This window comes from Hyperolius riggenbachi, chromosome 4, assembly GCF_040937935.1.
Source record: "Hyperolius riggenbachi isolate aHypRig1 chromosome 4, aHypRig1.pri, whole genome shotgun sequence".
Classification (NCBI taxonomy): Eukaryota; Metazoa; Chordata; class Amphibia; order Anura; family Hyperoliidae; genus Hyperolius; species Hyperolius riggenbachi.
In genome coordinates this window covers 294243613-294257772 of record NC_090649.1, presented here as the reverse complement: position 1 = coordinate 294257772, position 14160 = coordinate 294243613, and the positions used below count along the sequence as shown (strand labels likewise).

The following is a 14160-nucleotide window of genomic DNA, read 5'->3' as shown; positions in this document are numbered from 1 at the left end:
ACCCAGAGAAAGCCTAATTGGTGAAAAAAAAAACAAGGTATAGATCATTTTGTTGCAATAAGTAGTAGTAAAGTTACTAGGGGGGTGTAAGCCTGTGGTCCTTAAGTGGTTAAGTACTGTTTTATGAAATGGTACAGTAATTCAAAAAATTATATCTAAAAAAATCACTAGATTTAAGCAAGTCACACACATTCTATTCTCCTTTCAGCAATGACATTTTCATTTTGTAGCATGTAACGTGAAATCTGTCCAATCAAGTGAGCGGCTGCAGAATATACTGGGTGGTGCAACAGTTCAGTCCTGTCATTTGGACTTGACAGTCAGAATGATCCAGTCTGCAGTCGGATTGTGGGTTAATATTTACATCCAGCTATCATGAGATTAGCCATTGTTTTCATGCTGCATGTTGTGACACGGCATGAAGATTTTTTTCTCAGCTTATAAGAAAACTAGTTTGTAAAAAAGGAATTCAGCTTTAGAAGTCAGCATGGGCTCAGGTCAGCAGCAATAAGCCCAAACTGAAATAACATTTTTTCTTACGCTCTCTTCTGTATTTGTTCTTTGTGCTACAAAGTATGAAATGCTCCATAAATCGCAGAACTATTTCAGCACAATGACACTTCAGTATAATAGCTAGTAAATCTCTATTACAAAGTGGGGAAAAAAGAAAACCTTCTACAGTATCAATATTTACAGTAGGAAAGCCCTTTGCTTTTGTCTTTGGTTCACTGCTGCAGTATACACCCATGTTTTAGGCCCTGTGCCAGAAGACATACATAGGCCAAGTACTAACTCAGCTCTGTGCATAAATTGTAATTGCGCCTGGATTGAATCAATAGAAGAACTGACCTTGCAAAATAGCTTTGTCTTCTCTCCTTCTTTTCTTCCTTGATGTCCATGATAAACGCCTCAAGGAGCCACCATACGTTCCAGAGCAGGAGAGCCGTCTGTTGTCACTGCCTCATGCCCAGCGCCCTTCTCCTGCCTGGACAATGCAAAGACACACTAAAGTTAAGGGTGCTGAAGGGACAACCTGTTTCTAGTATGATCAAACATCAACTGCATCCCTCGTTGGAAGGAGCAATAAACTTCACCAGCACAATCTAGGTCACGTTGTATAGGACTTGTGCCAAGAGGAAAATAAAGCAGCACCATGAAAAACAAACACACATAAAACAGACATTTTGTTGATATGTCCGAGATGCTTTTGAAAACATTGAACAAGAGGTGTGTAATCAAATTACCATCAGGCCTGTGTTACGTTTATCTGACTATAAAAACATGCAACTGAAATATAGATTGCTTCATACTGAAAATCAGACTTTCTACATTTTATTGGGGCAATTAAATACAGAACATTTGGACCGAGCAGAGATGTTTATATCTATGCAGAGGGAAAGCGGAGAAATGAATAGCAGTGATTCTAAGAGGCTTTCTTGCACATCTGATCCAGTGCTATTCTGGAGAGGAAGCAGTTGCATCCAGGATTAAGGATCCATCTCTGCTCCATTCCCTTCACTAAAATAGTGTGCCCCTGCCCAGCTTTTTAAGTTAAGTTTTCTGTTTGAGGCGGTTAGGTTTAGACACTGAGGTATGCACTGCTAGATCATGGAGGGGGTGGTAAAAAAACATTTTTAGGGCCCGATCCACCAAGTTTGAATATGCAGCATTTCCCCACATGTGAGCCATATGGGCAAACTCTGCCTAGTCAGAGAATTGCTAGCTGTACAATTTGCATGCCAGTGCGATTCTGGATGGCATGCAGCAGTTTTCTATAGCATGCATCTGATGCCGATTCAACTGCAACTTCGATTATGAAACGGACGTGGCGCCCAGTGGAAATAGGCCTTTAATATATTTTAGAAAGGGCTATTTTGAGGGTGGGGAGGAGTTGCATTAAATAGGTGAATTGACCAGGGGTAATCATATTTCATATTGGAGATGTTAAAGAGAAACCGTGACCAAGGATTGAACTTCATCCCAATCAGTCGCTGATACCCCCTTTCCCATGAAAAATCTATTCCTTTTCTCAAACAGATCATCAGGGGGCTCTGTATGGCTGATTTTGTGGTGAAACCCCTCCCACAGTGGGATGTCAGCCCCTCACAGCTCTGAGGTACACTGTGGGAACCTTGTTGCATTGTGGGAAATAACAGCTGTTTCCAACTGCCAAAAAAGCAAGCAGCATCTCCTTCCAGTGACATCATCTGCCAGCAGTAAAAATGTCACCATGTGATAAATGTCTGAATGTAAATCAGGGAGAGGAAAGATTTTACAATGAGCAAACACTGACTAAATCATTTATACATAATTACTGTAAAAATTAAGCACTTTTTTATTACATTAATTTCACTGCAATTCCTCTTAGGCTGAGCAAAGCTGTCCAGGACATGGGAGAATGTATTATGGCTAGGATGGGAGGGAACTAAAAATACCAAAAAAGCACCAATAATAATAGTGTTATAGTGTCCAAAGCCAAAATCACACATATCACCCTTAGGCTCCCTGCACACTGCATGCGATTCTGATTTTTAATTGGTTTTTACATCCGATTCCGACTTTTAATCGTTACTGTATGCTGCTTTTTTACTCCGTTTTTCTGTTGATTGCATTCAGGGAAAATCGGAATTGCAAATCATGACGATTAACAAGGTTGCCCAAACTTTTGCATCTCACTGTATATAGTCACTATGCTTACCTGCATTTTTGGGGCAAATGGACAGGGTATTCTTCAGTAAATCAGTAATACTGTATGTAAAAAAAAACAACCATTTTTTTTTTTTACCTATAGCTCCTCTACTAAGTCCAGGAGTGATGATGCCATAGACATGGTCATCCTAGCATGTCTCTGTATACCCAGCTCCCAACCAGCCCATTATCCCCACGATTGGTGCAGAGGTCAGTCCCATGGTGTGATTCATCATGGCTGTGTGAGCACATATAGGGATGTACTAGGGCTCTGAGAACCCCATAATGGGCCCCAGAAGACCAGTGAAAGGGAACCATGACAGTAAGACTAGCCAGATATAGCCTTACTTTTGGATCACTTTTGGAAAGGGAGTAGATTCATTAAAGTGCAGTCATATACAACTTGAAGGCATGATCCAAGCCTGTTTATTAGCCAGAGGCTGCAGAAGTATTCTGAGGCCAGAGGCTTCAGAAGTCTGGAACACGGAACAAAGCACAGTGGATGATGTACATGTAGATTTATGAATATTAAGAAGATCAACATTTCTGATAAAATGGAAAGATGATGTCCCTCCCCCCCCCCCTTCGCGTTCATGTTTTTAAGAATAAATACATTGTATTTATTATTTTCCAGGTCAAACAGTTCACTTCCTGACTTGCGACAGGGAGTGAATTTAAAAACATGCTCTGGAAAAGCGCTTATAAAATCACTTTTAACAAAAACACTGCACGCATTGGAGCTCCGGGAGACGCTAACGGCATGAGCCCACTGAGCCCGCAGTTGTGTGCAGTTGTGTCCGCTTTTCAGCATCTGTAACATTGATGTGTTGCTGAAAAGTGGACACAACTGCGCACAACTGCGTTAGTGGGCTTAGGCCCTAAAAAAAACAAGGAACAAAAACGCAAAAAGCTTGTGTCTGCGTCTTTAGGTGTGAATGGGGCCTAAAGGTTTTTGTTGCCATCACTTGATCTCCAAATCCAAATAGATTTAACAGCACGTAAACAAAGTTTTCCATTATTTCAGAAATTTACAAAATTATTTAAATTAACATTATTTGAATTGCTAAATGATTGATCAGATCTTTACAGCCATGTAACATGCGGCTTATGGGCTGAATTAAGATTTGAATATTGCAGACATCAGTCTGGCCAAGTCTATAAATAAGGATGGAGCCAACAGCAAGCTGTTAGGTGTGCAGAAGCACTTAAAAAGGACAGACATCCTTCTTGAATGGCATTAGCACAGCTAATCAGCAACTTTGTATAAATCCTTGCCAAGCATTGCTTTTGAAAAGCATAAAAGATTTATCAATGGATCACTTGGTTTCTCCATATGTAAAGATCCAAAAGAAGCTTTACTAGGTCGAGAAATCCCGAGTCTCTCGAAAGCATGAGAACATCTTATGTTCTGCATCTTTACTGCAGTCAAACTCACCATAGTGGCATGTTGGAGGCAGCCTGCTCTGTTGTTTCAGTATTTTAAAACTAACTTAGGCCACTTTCCTACTCTCTGAAACATGAAGGATACCATGGAGGATAAGTTGGACCAATTAACAGCCATTTGGCCCCCCCTAGCAGATAACTACTATGGAACCCCCATAGGCCCAGACACCCTGCTCGGATAAGAGCACCACACCAAATCTCAGGAAATTTGCTCCCAACTGCCTTACAAAAACAGGCCTTCTCCTCTCCCACCCTTTTCTTCTTCCCACTTGCTTCTCTAACACTTATAGGTCACTGAAAGTACCTATAACTAGATTTTACAGCTCAAGGGGACATATACGTGTGGTTAATGATAGATTAAGATGAGCTGTGTATCTTCAGTCTTCCCTACGTGGCTCAGGTAATCCACCTCAAATCTACCCAACAGCCCACTCATGTAGGAAATGAAATTAGGAAAACTCTACCAGCTAGTCATATTAGGTGTCAGTCTAGTAAGCCTAACCTGTCTTGCACTGGAAGATGGGTTGAATAAGCTGGATATTGCGCTTTACCACCCCTCCTACCCATCCATGAGAGGCCAAGTTAATGGGTGGTGGCCTGGTGACACGTTATGTGACTGTATTATTAATAGCTGTTTCTCATAATTTCATGTCATTTAACGTATCGCATACGTCATGGCATTCTGCACCTTGCCCCTGGTTACCCACTACCACCTTATTACTTAACTGTGAACAGGCCCAGAAACATCAGCATCTCTCCTGTTTGTTGTTCTTTTCTTTTACATTTGTACTATTTAAAGGTGTTTGCTGTCGCTCTGTTACCTATTTCTTAATGTGTGCAAATTCTTTACCCTAGCCCAAGTGTCAACTACATAGGAATCCAATAACCTACAATGTGATTTACTCTGAGACAAATGTGCACCTTATGTGTATGTGTACAACATGTAATTAAAATGTTACACTTTTTATAATAGTGAACCTTTAAATAGCAATTCATAGCTTTTCAACTTCAATTTTTATTCTCAAACTCAAGCTGGCCATACACAAATCAGTGTATCAGCCAATTCAATTTGATTGGTTCCACTATAAAGACCTTGCTCCCAACATATCTGTTTGATCAACCGTTAATTGGTTTTAATGAGTGTAATCAATGAGAAGATTTTTAGACATGTTGGAAGATCTACAACTGTGTGAGAAGGGCAGGAGCAGCAGGGAATCTACAGCCACATAGCACCATACTACATTGAGCAGCTCAACAGTTCTCCAAATTCTTGCTAGATCTTTGCTTAAAGGAATACTATCGATGTATGCATTTATTTTGAAATGCTGTATGTTGTAGCACACATTAGGACAAGTACTAGGAGCAATTTGATTCCTCACACAGCTGTTCCTCTCAGCTGTAAAATCCTCCGTCAGTTTTGGCGTCAGTGTTGGATACAAAATGTATCTAATACTGAGCTCCCAGAGGGCTAGACCATGTCTCTGCAAAGGGGAGTTGCTATCAACTCCTCAGTTTATAGTGTAATTATCACCTTGCTGAAAGAATCTTATAGATATGGTGGTAAGGGGTTAAAGATTCTAGCAATGTGTGTTTATTATCTTTGCTTCTCTTGACTGATAAAGATACTAATAATGCTAATTGTAGACAGTGGTCTGCCCCTCTCAGCAGCTTGTAAAGTGGATGCAGCCTGGAGTGAATCACTACAAGCAGGCAGCCAAGCAAGCAGTCAGAGTGTAAACACAGACTAGTGTTATAGCTAGTTGTATTCCAGCAATATTACAGCTCATTTAGTTACCTGTTACCACCTCAGATCAGCCTGTTTCTTCTCATGTATCCTGCATGCTGTGATTGACACAGTGAAATATATTTGTGAGCTGTGTGAGAAATGAATTTTTAAGCAGGGATAGAGGGAGAGAGACCTGGGTGAATAAATAAAGTGTCCCTAGCACTAGTGGTAATGTGTACACTAATATAGAGTATTAAAAAAAAAGTTGTTTCAATCGATAGTATTCCTTTAAATCTAATCAACATTGAGTGGGCAGTACGGCAGAGTACTAATACCTTCCCTGATCTGTATCTAGTCAAGAAGGAATTGCCCACTGCCATATTAGGCTTTTACCACCACGTGCATGGCTAGCTTAATCCCTCAATCTTAATGTATCATAACATAAGAGTCATTGTTTTAGAAATCTATAAATGGCAAACCAAACAAGTTTGTTGTGTCCATTTACAACAGATGAGACAACTGTAATAGTTGCATGTGATGTATCATTCTATGTTTCCCCATACAATGAAAACCTAAAACACCCACTGATGACACAACTGACACATGCTATCTTCTGTGTGACTGCTGCTCACAGCAAAAGTAGGCTATTTTCATCCACAGGAACAGAGAAATTTCACAGCTCAGGGTGGCTATATCCATTAAAATCTCCTTATTGTAAACTTCAAGGGACTTGGACAATTAGTTAACTATATCAGAATTGGTCATACATTGTATATTCATACATGCGCATGGTTGGGAACTGGGGACTGAGTTCACTATAGCCAGAGGTTTACTATATCAGAGTCTACTATAAAGAGATTCTACTGTATGCTAAACTAATATTTAGCATGCAGCTGCACAGCAGTATCAAGATATATTTAGATGTGGAAGAAACCTACCAGGACCACCATACACGATCAGACTGGCTTAAAAGAAACCAGAGGTGAGAGACATGGAGGCTGCCATACCTATTTCCTTTTTTAACAATAACCAGTTGCCTGGCAGTCCTACTGATCTTTCTGGTCAGTAGTATCTATATCACACACCTGAAATATGCATGCAGCTAAGCCAGTGAAACTTAAAGAGAAACTCCAACCAAGAATTGAACTTTATCCCAATCAGTAGCTGATACCCCCTTTTACATGAGAAATTGAATGATTTTCACAAACAGACCATCAGGGGGCGCTGTGTGACTAATTTTGTGCTGAAACCCCTCCCACAAGAGGCTCTGAATACCAGGTACTCCTGGCAAACTGCCACAATGTAACAATGTTCACAGACAGGAAATGGCTGTTTGAAGCTGTCTGTAACAGCCAGAGCAGCTAGAAACAGCTACATAACTTGCCCACAGTAACAATGTCACCATGTAATACATGTCAGAATGTGAATCTGGTAGAGGAAAGATTTTACAATGAGCAAACACTGACTAAATCATTTATACATAATTATTGTAAAAATGAAGCACTTTTTTTTATTAAATTATTTTCACTGGAGTTCCTCTTTAAGTCAGAAACAGCTGATCTGCATGCTTGCTCAGGGTATATGGCTAAAAGTATTAAAGACAGAAGGTCCGCAGGAAAGACAAGAAATATGCATTCTTTAAAAGGAAATAAATATGCCAACCTCCATAGGTATTTTCACACCTTATCAACAAATAGTGATAGTCATGTCTAGGAGAACTCATGAAGAAACATGTGATCAGTTTGGTCAGGTGATAGACATTTAAGTATCTGATCTGCTAGTCATGATTATCTGCTAATGCAGAACGTACTCACAGAAAATCAGAGCTTTACAAATCTATCAGCTGATCAAATCACATGCGTCTCCATGAGTTCTCCTAGACATGACCATCACTATCAATAAAATTTCTTTTACGCAACCAGCAAGCAAGAAAATACACAGAATAATGTTGACAGTACTTTTTTATCTATCTTTTTGGCACTTTTTTAATTTCAGAGTGCTGAAAAGTTATTTTAAAAAGACACTGAACAAACCTAAAAAATGGAATATTGAACGTACCTGGGGCTTCCTCTAGCCTCTCGTAGCCCATGAGGTCCCTCTGCGTCCTCTGGGTTCCCTCTATTCTCCTGCTAGCAGCTCCATTAGCTGTACGAGCTGGCCAGGAGTCATGTGCAAATGCGCATGCATGGCCCGTCTGCACACCTGTCTTGATCACGTGCCCCCATTGCTGTGAGCGTTCTGTGCATGCGCAGTTCTTAAAAGAATGCACCGCAAATGCGCAGACCGATCACAGCAAAGGGCACACGGACAGGATGAGCATGGCTCCCGGCTGGGTCACACAACTAATAGAGCCACCAGCGGGAGAACAGAGGGGACCCCGAGAGACCTCACGGGCTAAAAGGGGCTGGAGGAAGCCCCAGATACGTTCAGTACTCTGTTTTTTGGTCCGTTCATTTAAACAGAAGATGAAAAAAAAATGAATTGAATAGGGGCCATTGACTGTATCTTATCTGCGAGGGGAAAATGTAATAGTCAATTTTCATAAAAATATGAACATTTCAGGTCAAAAATATGATTGCTGAGTAGAGCATATTGTCTTGTGTGTTGCCGGTATAATAAAGCAGCAATGCAGAAGAGCAGATGGGGATTGAATGAAGAAGAAAGACGGACAAAAAAGGTAAGAGATAGCAGGGCTGATATTTCAGGACAGGAGCACACAGCTGGAGACTAGATTTCCATTGTTGAATTAAACATGGATTCTGGAGAGTTGCTCTGGGAATTTCTTTCAGTTTTCTTTATAGGGAATTTCCAAGATTATACAACTCAACTACACATTCCTAAAGATACCCACAGGCGCTATAGTGTGCAAAAATGGCACGCGCGCACACACACACCATCTAGTGAAAAAAAAAACAGGCGGCTCAACAGAATGCCAAGCAGCATCTGAACATGGATCATTCTGTCTCCTGTAATTATAACTAATCATTTTGGCTGACAATATCCTAGTGTCTGTACATCGCTTAAATCCAAGAACAAGTGTCAGTGTAAATGGTTCTAGTGTGTATGACTGTTAACCATTTCAGTCCGCAGGTTGTTTTTACCTTATGGACGAGAGGAATTTTCACATTTCAGCACTTCTCCCATTCATTCCCCAATAACTTTATCACTACTTATCACAACAAAATGATCTATACCTTGTTTTTTCCGTCACCAATTAGGCTGTCTTTGGGTGGTACATTATGCTAAGAATTATTGTATTCTAAATGCATTTTTAATGGAAATAATAAGAAAAAAATAATTATTTCTCAGTTTTCGGCCATTATAGCTTTAAAATAGAACGTTCTACTGTGGATAAAAGCCACACATTTTATTTGCCCATTTGTCACGGTTATTGAAACATTTAAATTATATCCCTAGTACAATGTATGGTGACAATATTGTATTTGGAAATAAAGGTGCATTGTTTCAGTTTTACATCCATCACTAATTAGAAACCCATAATTTAGTACTATACCTAATATACGCTAAATAGGAATTCATGTGTGCTTGTATTACTTCGGAAGTGACGCAGGCATCTCATTGATGCCGGCAATCAAGGGGACCTAGAGGGGAGATTAATGAATGGGAACTTTGTTCCCATCCATTCATCTAACGATCGGTGGTGAAAACGAGCAAGCAGGAGGGAGTGCAGTGGCACCATTTAAGAATGATCACTGTTTTTGAACAAATACAGTAATCGTTCTCAGCGGACATGCATGGATTGGCTCAAGGGACTTCTGTCCCTACCACCAATCCCCCCTGTCACCATGATCATAAAGATCATGGGCTTTCGGCTGCATGATCACACACACAGCCACGAAAACTGCATGGACATGAGTCTCACATCCCTGAGGGTACAGCAGCACCTGCCACGGGCTTGAGATTTACGTCCATGCAGCAGTAATGGCTAATATGACCCTGCTGACCCTCCCTCTCAATAACCTCCCAATGTAACTATTTTTTTTCTGGTTGGACTAGTTGGACGGATGTCCTTTTTTAACCGAACTAACTTTGTAACTGTGCTCCCTGGGGCCCCTGCTCCCTAGCACAGGTAAGATGCTACTCAGCCAAAGACTCTGGAAAGGCCCTGAGGAGCAACAGTTTAGATGGGGGGAGACAACTTGGGGGCCACTACAAGCTCTGGTGCCCTGGGGCAATTGCCCCCTTTGCCTCTACGGTAGCGCCAACCCTGGCCACGTAGTATGAGGCCTATACTATGAACAGTTTATGTAGGTCTGCTCTAATACTACCTGAAACAGACCAATTGTTGGCCAATCCAAATTGGATGTGTGTACACAGCTTTAAGGTGCCCGTTAACGGTACAGTTTCTAGAACGTTCCACCGTATGATCAGTCTGATCTGGTGCTGTTATAGGTTCCAACCGACAATGAACATTCATTCTATGAATCTGAATTTTGGAACAATTCTTTTGACCTGGTCAGATTGCTTATCATTTTCCCCCGTTAGCTGGCCCGAACGATCATTTCTGATTGATTGCATCGACCTGATCAGAATGTTGATCATCTGAGAAACTGGATTGTCAATGGACACCTTTATGGCCCGTTCACACTTATAATCGTGAAACGCTTGCGGGAGTGATTTTCCCGCGTTTAACGCAGAAAAATCACTGGACACTGCGGCGGATTTGGAGCTATCGCGATTAGCGTGTTTTGCACGCTAATCACGATCGCTAATCGCGTCACGCTCGTCGCCGGCAAACCGCTGCATGCAGCGCGGTTGCGGTTATCGCTAGAACACTGCCACTCGCTACATTGTGTAGCGTTTTTTGCAAAACCGCTATCAGTTTGCCGTGAGCGGGAATTGCGCGATTCCCGCTCAGGTGAGAACGGGCCCTTAAGTTAGACACAGTCTCTGGGCCATATGCAATTCACTTTTTCACCTGAGTTTTCTTCTAGGAGATATGTTTAAACTTGTTGATAAAATGCCTTTTAAGCAATTAAAAATCAGGAAAATACTCAAAATAATTTTGATAGTACTTTTTCACCTACCGTACTTTTTGGTACTTTTTTAGTTGAAAAGTGCTGGAAAGTTATTTTAAATGGAAGATAAAAAAATGATCTCCTAGGAGAAAACTCAGGTGAAAGAGTGAATTGCATATGGCCCTCTGTCTCCAAAACAATCCCTCAGTTTATATGAATTACTGTGAAATGACCATGGCAACAACTATACAGGGGTCATGAAATGGGCTTATATGCATGCTTTTAGAATTTAAGGCAAAATCCAAGTACAATGCAATGTACAATGCATAAACAGTTGTCTAAAAACAAAATGTTATTTCCCTTATAAAGGAGAACAGGTTCTAGTTTGACTCCTGCCAAAATGTTGTTGTTTTTTTACTTTTTTGGAAAGCAAAGAGAAAGGATAGAGTCAGGTTTGTATTAATGTCCAGATCCATACAGCTTCATTCACTTTTTTCCACGGGTATGGCAAAGGCTGGAAATTATGAAGAGGGAAGGCTCTGGATTGCATAGAGTCTCCCTGGTCCTCTCTCCATCCTGGAGATCACAGACCGGACTCCAGCAGGAACATAGGGATCCCCACAAAATTACAATAGATCAATTCTCCCTAGCAACAGGGAGTATTTTCATTGGTCCACCATAAACCAATGACAACCCTCCCTGTTGCTGAGGATTCTCATTGGTCTTTTGCAATCCAGTGGGGGTCCAGTGGGGGTTCCCATGCTTCTGCACAGCACCGATCTGTTTACCGCGACCGAGCTGAATAGTCAGCAGTAGTGGAACTGGGAGAAACGTGAGTATTTGCGTGGCAGTGATTAAACACGTTGATCCAAGCGGATGAAGTAGACGCTGTCTAGTGAAAGCGGCCAGTGTCTGTTCTCATGAGCTTTAATGCCATCCGTGCACCCATCCATTCTGGAAAAATGCTCTTTTTTTAACTTGTGGAAGCAGATTTTATTTTTAACATTAGGATTTGCTTCCTGCACTGAGCGGAGCTTGCAAAAACGTGCCCAAAGGATACATTTTTGCAACAAGTGGGAACCAAGCCTAACACTGATTACTGCTCCAGTGCCCATGATTTGCAGGAAAAAAATAGAAGCTTAAAAAGCTGAGTAATAATATTGTGTTTCCTTGTTTCTTATTACAAAACAATGTCATGTTAAATAAATGTTTGATACTTTTTGTTTTTACAACAGCACAAGGTGACATCCAGAATTATGTCATCATTCAAACACACTATTACATATCAAAATATTCTTCATGTCAACAAAAAGACATAAATATCACCTTTAATCCTATTCTCAGAAAACTATTTGCATAATATTGTGTTTGCCAAAATCACTTTGATATGCAAACAAGCTATCACTGCTCCATAAATCTGATGTCAGATTTCAAACAGAGGGTAGGAACACACTAGGCAGAATCGCATATGTGTTTTCCAGGGCTGTGGAGTCAGAGTCAAGGATTCCTAGTCTGAGCCATTTTGGGTACCTGGAGTCGGAGTCGGTGGTTTCATAAACTGAGGAGTCGGATGATTTTTGTACCAACTCCATAGCCCTGGCATAGCACATAATGGAAAAGGCACATTCATGCCTCTGCCTCCCGGAGTTATGCTTAGAGCTGTCAGAGTATTGCAATGCCTCATGGGACTTGTAGTTCCACCACAGCTGGAGTGCCAAGGTTAGCCATCACTGGCCTAGTGCATTCCTACCCTAAGGTGAAGATATAATTCATCAGTGCTTCAGGAACCAGAGATGGTCAATGAATTGCTAATGAATTCAGCTTGCATAAACATTCAGAGCAAATTGTATGAAGCTTAAAGTGAACCAAGAACCATTTTTAGCACTCAGGGAATCTCAATAGCACATGGCTCATTATTTTAAAAAAAAACCTTCAATTTTTGCTTTTTTTTTTTTTACATTTAAAAGTTTAGCAGAGGCCTGCTGGACCGCAGAAATTTCAAGCCAATAAGGTCTGATGGGATTATTTTATTGTACAGAGAACAAACAAAAGCTTACGTCAGCAAGGGGGGGAGGGGGATAGTACGCTATGTGTCAAAGAGTTTACAGAAGTCACATATGCTATCTTCACACATTCCCCTGGAAAAATAAATGCAGCTAGAACCGGAGGGGGGTACGTGGCTGCTCCTGCAACTATTATAAAGCAGTTGAGACGGCGGGAAAAAAAAGTGTTGATTGGTTCTCTTTAAAACTGGAACAGCCCAACTGGCTAAAGCCTAGAATACACATCCAATATTGGTTGGCCAATCACTTACCAATTTGCCACCTCCATGTAGCATAAGAGTTTACCTACACAATCTGCTCATAGTATTCAAAATCTGTTGGCCCTCATACTATATGGAGTTGGTAAAATTGGCCAATCACTAGCCAATCTAAATTGAAGGTGTGTATCGGGCTTTAAAGTGCATTTCATTGACTCCATTTCCAGTAGTATGCAGTCCGCATTAAATTTGCATGCAAGCTGTAACTATCAGCATCTGATTGGCCCTTCATATGGAAGGTATAGAGCTGAAGGAGAGCTGTTGTGGAATTTGCCTTTAACAGAATGCTGACTGTAACAACTACTGCCAATCTGTTACTGTAACATTAATAAGCACAAAAGAGAACTCGCAGGATGACAAGAATTCAAATCATTCTGCATGATTCTGTATTTATATCTATAACATCAGCAGTAACCAAGGGAATACTACGCAGCAAAAACGTAGACACATACACAAGAGTCAAATGAGAGCCGAAGGATTTCGGTGCTGCACTTAAAGAGACTCCGTAACAAAAATTGCATCCTGTTTTTTATCATCCTACAAGTTCCAAAAGCTATTCTAATGTGTTCTGGCTAACTGCAGCACTTTATACTATCACTGTCTCTGTAATAAATCAATGTATCTTTCTCCTGTCAGACTTGTCGGCCTGTGTCTGGAAGGCTGCCAAGTTCTTCAGTGTTGTGGTTCTGCTATGAACTCCCCCTTCCAGGCTCCTTTCTGCACACTGCCTGTGTGTTATTTAGATTAGAGCAGCTTCTCTCTTCTCTCTTATCTTTTACAAGCTGGATAAATCGTCCTCTGAGCTGGCTGGGCTTTCACATACTGATGAATTACAAACAAGGGCAAAGCTGTTTGCTTGAAATAAAGAGCAGCCTGAAACTTCAGTGCATGAGAACTGCAGGGGGAAAGAAACACACAAATGATCTCTTGAGATTCAAAAGGAATGCTGTATACAGCCTGCTTGTGTATGGATGTATTTTTCTATGTGTGGACATACTGTACAT

At 40.9% G+C, this 14160-nt stretch overlaps 1 protein-coding gene across 3 annotated transcripts in view; it reads right to left on the bottom strand.

The window, feature by feature from the left end:
* The window catches only part of NCOA7 (nuclear receptor coactivator 7), a 218999-nt gene that overhangs the window by 166714 nt on the left and 38125 nt on the right, over positions 1–14160 (bottom strand). For all 3 annotated transcript variants that reach the window (XM_068231466.1, XM_068231468.1, XM_068231467.1), the window contains exon 2: positions 850–985. In XM_068231466.1, coding sequence (XP_068087567.1) covers positions 850–899 — 50 coding nt within the window. In that variant the 5' untranslated portion in view covers positions 900–985. The remainder of the gene's footprint in view (positions 1–849; positions 986–14160) is intronic.